The sequence below is a fragment of the Halyomorpha halys genome, unplaced genomic scaffold (genome assembly GCF_000696795.3).
Source record: "Halyomorpha halys isolate HHAL.00 unplaced genomic scaffold, Hhal_1.1 Scaffold946.1, whole genome shotgun sequence".
In the NCBI taxonomy this organism is placed as follows: domain Eukaryota; kingdom Metazoa; phylum Arthropoda; class Insecta; order Hemiptera; family Pentatomidae; genus Halyomorpha; species Halyomorpha halys.
This window is the reverse complement of record NW_027107439.1, coordinates 576,271-584,656: the sequence shown is the minus strand read 5'-3', so window position 1 is coordinate 584,656 and position 8,386 is coordinate 576,271. Positions and strand designations below refer to the sequence as shown.

The 8,386-nt window shown below is 27.4% G+C and overlaps 2 protein-coding genes across 3 annotated transcripts in view; one reads left to right on the top strand and one right to left on the bottom strand.

The window, feature by feature from the left end:
* Positions 1-680, top strand: part of LOC106687322 (uncharacterized) — a gene marked incomplete in the record, with an annotated part of 206,330 nt that extends 205,650 nt beyond the window's left edge. For both annotated transcript variants that reach the window (XM_067045725.1, XM_067045724.1), the window contains 1 exon segment: positions 668-680.
* Positions 1-8,386, bottom strand: part of nudC (nuclear distribution C, dynein complex regulator) — a 26,342-nt gene that overhangs the window by 15,587 nt on the left and 2,369 nt on the right. The window contains exons 2-3 of the mRNA XM_014431143.3: positions 3,279-3,356; positions 2,066-2,233 (exon numbers count right to left, since the gene is read on the bottom strand). Coding sequence (XP_014286629.1) covers positions 2,066-2,233; positions 3,279-3,356 — 246 coding nt within the window. The remainder of the gene's footprint in view (positions 1-2,065; positions 2,234-3,278; positions 3,357-8,386) is intronic.

Here is an 8,386-nt window from a genome sequence, read left to right as displayed (position 1 = left end):
AGTAGTTGTACTAGAAGAAGGCATTGCGCCAGTAGTAGGCATTCAAGATTTAAACATGAAAAATAAGCATTGGGAACAATTAAATAGTTTGAATAGGGTGTCATCATAAAGGTTCTCTTGTGCTGAGACTCATTTAGAAATACCTATGCATTGAAGGCTTTGATTAGTTTTACATTAACAGAAAATTCTCTTCACGTGGGCATGGTATTCAACTTTGTAAGTGGTTATAAGTGTTTTATAACCATTTTTCAGAAAAGTTCAAGAACTTTATTTTTTCTACCATCCTATAGAGTTATTTTACTTGATGTAGGAACTATTAGTTTCTGTTCAATTTACATATGACCAAGATACCTATTACTATCTCATCAAAATGCTCAGTTTTTCAGTAACAGAAATGTTTGCCCCATGAAAAATTGTCTTTTATACTTGTTTTACTAAATAGGGTTCATCAGTTGTTATGGAACAAGACAGTATTTGAAAATTGCCTTTCTTTACTTGTTTAACTAAATAGGGTTCATCAGTTGTTATGAAACATGATAGTATTTGAGGTTTTCTCTGATAATGTACCAGCAGAAGGCAGTGGATGCTAACTACTGGACTACTAACATGTCTAATTAGTAACTACCAGATAGAACACTGAAACATTTATGTTATAATTATTTTTTCTTTTTTTTTTTTTTTATCAGAAATTTTATCATTGTTAGTTGCAATTAGTTGACAAAGAGGCCAACATGCAACCTATGAATAGGAAAATGTCCTATTTAGAAGAAATAATTATGTTGGCTTCATTTGATGATCCCTAAAAAAGCAATATGCTTTTGGTAATGGTTACAAAAAAATAAAATGTTCCTGACCAGAATCTTCAATATAAAGTACAGGCTTAAAAGCCTATAATAAGAAATATAAGATCTAAAAGCATTCTTATAACAGACGAAGAGGAAATTCTGATTATTTAGATAAAATCAATGGCAGCTAAAGGGATTCCTCTTACTACTTCACAGTTCACAGAAGGTGTCTCATAAAACCAGCTAGCCAGGAAAAATTCCATTACCGATGAGCTGCAAATTAATTTATTGAGAAATACTTTCAGATTAAAAGCTTCTTGAACCTAATATTTTTAAGTAAAAATAATTGATAAATAATCAGATTTAATGTGGAACCTATAGTATGTGATATTGAATAGTTGATTAACTCTCAAGAAAAGAAAGTTAAGAAGTGGCCAGCAACAGAGCTATAGGTTGTTCCTGATGTCATTTTAAACAGCATGTCTAGAATCTTGTTTAAACTATCAGAAGTTTCACTATCTCGTCATAAAGCAATCGTAAATGAATCCATCATGTCTGAGCATGTTGAAACATGAAAAATAAAATGAAATGGTTAACATTCTCCACGGATTGGACTAAAAACAAAATAGTTAACTTGTAGCTAAAAAGAAATGTATTTGGCAAGAAGTAACTTAGAATATTCTAATATGGACAGCAAAAGATTGACAAAGGAATGGTTGCTGAAGATAATCATATTCATAGCTGTCTAGCAGTCAATCAACAAGAATAATAATCTAACCTCTACCAAACCCATGTCACAAACAGGACTTGATTCCAAGAAAGACAAAAATGATGAATACCGCATGTGAGTTTTCGGAGATTATTGACAGGAATACAGAAATATTATTGGTATTGATTTCCTATAATATACTAAAGAAACATTTCCGAATTCAATGAGCCAATGAAGCTTAACATAGATAAAACACTTATTTTAACAAATGTTCCAAAAAATCTTATTTTTGAAAACTAAAATAGAAGTTTCAATATCTTCACAGCTAGGATGTAGATTGAATTAAAAAAAGTTTAATGTTTAGATTATGTGATGTTACTAAATCTTATTATTAAGTTCCTGAGAGATAATTATGCCAGATCATATTATTTTACATTCTAAAAATCATTTATATTATAGCAATAATTATTATACTTTATATCTTAATATACAATATTTTACTTTAAGACAAAAATAACTATTTTATACTTTGTCAAATAAAGATTTTATTAGTCAATAAAACAATACTAACCGCTTCAATTCTTTTTGCTTCTTCCTCACTTATTTCCATTACTTTAGGGGTTTCTTTAGCAGTTAATCTTTCTTTTCTTTTTCTTTCAGCTTCGGCATTTTCATTTCTTTTCTTTTCTGCGGCCAAATTTGCATGTGACTGGTGTTGTTCAAATGAATCTAAAACCAACTATTAAAGCATATTAGTTAAAACAACTTTTGAGTACTTATATTTTATTCACTGTATAAACCTGAACCAATAAAGTTTGGGTTTTCAGAAGAATTAAATTCAAGTGATGAAAGGTTCTAAATATTTTTGCTTGTAAAAACATGGTCAAATAATATTCTGTAATTGAAAACTAATAAGACATATTAATCGCTGGTCCAATATAATTTTTTTGTCTATACATTCACATTATTCCTGCATGGATAGTGAAAAAGTTAACTGAAAGTAAACTTTTCAATAAAGCAGTTTCAAATTTTAATTTCCAAAAATCTTGTAATATCAAATAGTGACTACTTCCGTTTTAGATTTATAAATGTATTTATAATGAAACCCACTGGTAGGCCTGACTTATTTTCCTCATAATTCATATTAACAACTTATTCAGTTAGTACAAATATATAATTAATAAAAATATAAAACATAACTATTACTATAAATACGCAACAACAGATTTATTTAAATGTAATGCTGAAAATGTCAGAATACTTTTTAAGAAATAATAAAAAAACATAAATCTTGATAAAATTTTGTTTATGATGGAATTATTGTGGAAGAGCAAGATTTTTATTACTCTCACCGTGAAGTTGGTACATCAAGTAATAACCAATATGGGGAAAATTTCTTCCCAAAGTTATAATGAAATATAGTTGATAAGTCTAGCAACAGATATTTATAATGGTAAAAAATTTTTTTAGTAATTTTTAAATTATATAAAACAGCTTTAAATTTGTACAAGCTTCTTGGATATACTGTTTGTAACAGAATTATACAAGTTTTTATGCTAAATGGTCAAAAAATAATTTAAGTTTTATTCATTTAAAAAATTAAACCTACTGAAATCACTATATCAGTTTAAATTTTGGTACATAGGCTACTTGTACACTAAATAAAATGACCAAAGTTTTTCTTAAATTATTCTGAAATTGCTTATCTTAATAATTTACTTAAAAACATGTTTTTTAAAATATTTTATAAGGAAATCAAAATGATAAGTAAATTAAAAACTTACTGATCTAGCAGCTTCTGCTTGAGCTCCAATATAAAAATCAGTTTTCCTTGCTAAAAAACTGAAGAAAGTATCAAGGAGCTGAAACAAATATTAAAAAGTTTAATTGAAGAAGATAATAAGAAACAAAGTAATTTGATATATTTTAATATTAAGATTTATCATACCAACTAATAATGCCATTATTATATGTCATGGATGATAGTGTGAACTACTCTGGGCCCTGCTTCATAATGGAACTAATAGTATTAGCCAATAAGTACAAGTCTACAAGTTACAAAGTACAAGCCTAATCCTTGTAGGGGATAAGTGAGTTCAATTGTACTATTGAAAAAGTACAAGTAAACATAAGAGAAGGTTATGTAATCATAGCAATGATAGAGCCTGAAACCGTTTTGCTGCTGTGAACAAAACCTTTTAAGAATTAAATTTTCATTATGTAGAGGTGTTTTTTAAAAGTAATATGTACTAGAGTAGCAAGTGATAAAGTATCAAGTACGAAAAACACCGTTGTTTCACACATTTCCTGACATTATACTCAAACCATTAAATAGCAGGAAATTCACTAGCTAGTCTAACATTAGCTTTAGAAAAAAAAGTCTTACCCGATCTAAAAATGTGTTTTTAGGTGGGGAAATTCCGAAATCTCAATACAAAAGAAAATATTGAATTGATTAATAATTTAAAATTGTATCAATGTCGGAACAATGAAATAATCAAAACTTTAAAGACAAAACAGGATTGTAAATTGCTTTATTATCTTAGTGCAGTACAAAATTTCAATATTGGAGGCAAAAGTGATATAATTATCAGAAATGATTAAATCATAATAACACTGAAACTGTGAAAATGTTCTCATTAGATAATGTTTACCAAACTCTACGATTTCGTTTTCCGATAAGAAAGTAAAAGCTCTAGTACTTTTAGAATCGAAACTAAAAGTTAAATATTTTAAAGTACAAGTCATTCTGTTTTTACAAGTGGTTACTTGTACTAATTTGGAAATATACACGTATTTTCTTGTACTTTTAGTACAAGTCTACGTGCACTTGTAATATCAAAGTACAAGTTAACTAATTATCGCGTTAATAACAGAGTTATGTTTTAGGGTTAAAAACCGTGTTAGCGTTGTTAATGTGAGGAGTTTTATTTTAATTAGTTGTTAAATTAGTTATTTTTTCAAAAACTTTTGGACTATTTATTGTCGAGTAATGAAGATGTTGGAATGATAACGTATATATATATGGAAGTTAGTGTAGCTGGAAAGAACATCCCTAGGAGAAAAACGAACAGTGTCAGCTCTGAAACTATAAGATGAAATTAATGAAAGATGTACGCCATCTACCAATTTCAATCACTTTCGAAACAATTACTTAGAACGGGAAGAGGAGACTTAAGATAGTGATATCGTAAAAAGTGGCCAAAATTGTCAAAACGGCGTGAATAATTAATAACAATAATAAACAAAACGGTATAATAGGTAGCTAATGTTATACTAGCTATTCACTAATCTAACATTAACTGTTTGATAAAAGGATTGTCTGATTTTAAAAGGTATTTTGAAGTGGGACCTTTTCGAAATCTCAAGACAAAAGAATATAATTGAAAATATATTTTTTTATTATGAGAAAGTACAAGCTAAAATTATTTAAATCAAAAATTTTTAATTTACATGTCTCAATCCCAATTAGCTAGTAATATGATAGAACCAGTTAACAGTACATAAGGTTAATAATAGTGTTATCTTTAAGAGTTAATAACTGTGTTCCTCTTGTTAATGTGAGTTTTGTTTTAATTAGTTACTTCTTAAAAAAATGATGGAAGATTTATTATGTAGTACTTGAAGTAGTGAACATCAAGAATTTAATGCTCCTATTGTTGAAGAGAACATTCCTAGAAAAAAAGCTTACAGAGTGAAGAACAATTTCAGCAGTCCAAAAATTTCATAATTTCAGCTTTGAAGTTTTGTGAAATGACTATTTTTTTTTTTACATCCAATACTTCATTACTAGTTTAATACGTAATACTTAAAAACGCCTCTATATGATGAAAATTTAATTTTTAAAACATTTTTTGTTTCCCTTTGAATATAAGAGGCATTAACAAATAAGTTGTTTCATGCTCTTCCACTTATATGAATATGCAACCTCCTCCAAATAAAAAGCTCTCCTGTTGACTTCTACTTTTTTAATATATAAAGGTGTTCCTTTAATGTAGTATATACTAGACAAGCAAGTAAATGTTTTAAAAGTGCTGCTAAAAAGGTGTAGGTCCTGGGAGGATTGTGAATAGTTAGTGATGCGAGATACATGTGAATTTATATTATATATTTTTTATATACTTGTTTTTTTTGTAAAGTGTTGCTCCAAAATAGTTATAAAAAAGTATGTAACTTTGTAAGTTGTGTGTGTGTTGATTAGACTTTCCTTAGATTTTGATTTATAGTTTTATGAATAAATATCTTTCTATGATATCTCTTATACTCAGAATGTATTAAAGAGAGGAAAAAAGATATCTAATGTGAGAGTTCTCACAGAGGTATGCTAGTATTTATTTATTTATTCTATGTTTCAGTAAAAAAAAAAAATCTACATTAGCCATTTTTACCACAGACTCCAGCTACATAAACATAATTAAATACAATTGCAATAATGATAGTAATGAGTTTTGTGTTTGTGTAATTTATAGAAGAAAATTACAATAATAATGTTACAGATTAACGTAACTCATTTTACACAATTTAATCTGCAATTTTATCTATAAATTAGATAATATTATTCTAAGCAAACTATCTGATTTCTAAAATGTAGGATTATCCTACTTAAATTTCCAGACACCATATGAAAATAAAAAACTGATATGTATTTGAAGTAATAAATAGTAATCAGAATTGATTAACAATTCACAATTGTAATTATATACCAAATTTTAAAAATCAATCAAATTAAGACAACAGAATAGGATTGAAGATTACTTAGTATTATTTTAGCACTGTGCACAATTTTGACTATTAGGGAAAGGTAACCACTCAATTATCATTCCGAAATAAGGTGTTGGAAACATGATGGTATGTAAAATAAATATTAATAAGATAATACAATTTAATTTTAATTATTTAGCCAATAAGATGAAACAAACATAAATTAATGTTAACAAGAATCCTTAGGAGCCGCCAATGATATAACACAGAATTAAACATAAGTCAATGCAACATAATCCTAAAAATATCATAAATTTGTTATCACTGGGAAATAATTTCAATTATGAGCAGATAAACATACAAATTACAGTTGATTTAAATTAAACATACCAACATACATATAGAAGAGTAAGCCATAAAATAGAACAAGCCATTTTTTCATGACATCTACATGAAGTTAATAAATCCTGTTATAGGTGTCTAAAAATTACACACCTATACATTTGTATACACCGTTCTAATGAATATTAAAAAAAAAAAAAAAACCAACAGAAGGAAATAATAGACACAGACATATAGATAGAGAATAATTTTTTGTGTTTATTTACCATATAAGAGGAAACATAATATAATAGAATGATAATAACTAAACTACTAAATAAAATGATTAAAAACCCTTAGAAACAAGTAGTATAAGACAAAATACAACATTATATAATAAAAAGTTACAGTTAATGTACATAACTTCAATAAATGAAATATAAAGGTGAATAATAATCATAATGCAGTATTTCAAGTTAATAAAATCTGGCACAATCACAGCACTAAAAATAAAATAATAAATGAAGGGAAATAATAAAACATATTTCAGGAAGGAAATTGCTATGGAAAATAAGTTTTAGAATTTGATTTGTGGCTAAAATTGATAGTATGTAACCTAAAACATTTGTTAAAATAATTATGAATAAAGCATCACTGTTGATGGCAATATTCCCTAAGGCAATGGGACCACCATGTTTCCTTTATTTGATGGGTGTTTGCTGTTGGAATCCATTAGAATCATACACTCTTTGTCTTTTGTTATAAAACACTTTCTAACCTCATAATACCTCAGTCGATATGGAAACTAAAAAACTAGAGATTATCAATCGGTCAGTGACTAATTGAGAATCATTAATTCTTAGATTATTAGTTTTACTAAACTTTAATAATGCTTGCAACTAACAAATACAGAAAGATCTCAAAAACTATAAGCCTAATATTAATTCAAAATCTCATTGCTGTATTTTAACAAATATAAGAATACCTCAACAATAAACCTAATATCAATTCATAGTTTTTGGTAGTTTAAGATATTCAATGATATTAAGTTTTGGTCACAAATAATTATAATGAAAACATGGCATCACAGGATAATGAAAATACAGGATTAAGTGCATCATAATAAAACCTATTTCAGGAAAATAATAAAACATATATCTTGAAGGATATTGCTATGGAAAATAAGTTTTAGAATTTGATTTGTAGTTAAAATAGTTTGTATGTAACCTAAAACATTTGTAAATATAATTATGAATAATGCATCACTGTTGATGGCAATATTCCCTAGGGCAAGGGGACCACCATTTTGCCTTTGTTTGAGGGCTGTTTGCTGTTGGAATCCATTAGAAACAAACACTCTTTGTCTTTTGTTATAAAACACTTCCTAACCTCACAATACCTCAGTCAATATGCAAACTAAAAAACTTGAGATTAACAATCGGTCCGTGACTAATTGAGGATCATTTATTCTATGATCATTAGTTTTACTAAACATTAATAATGCTTGCAACTATCAAATACAGAAAGATCTCAAAAACTATAAGCCTAATATTAATTCAAAATCCAATTTTCAAAGTTTTTGGTAGTTTAAGATATTCAATGATATTATGTTTTGGTCACAAATAATTATAATGAAAATACAGGAGTAAGTACATCATAATAAAACATATTTCCAGGAAATAATAAAACATATTTCAAGAAGGAAATTGCTATGGAAAATAAGTTTTAGAATTTAATTTGTAGTTAAAATAGTTTGAATGTAACCTAAAACATTTGTAAATATAATTATGAATAAAGCATCACTGTTGATGGCAATATTCCTTAGGGCAAGGGGACCACCATTTTGCTTTTGTTTGAGGGCTGTTTGCTG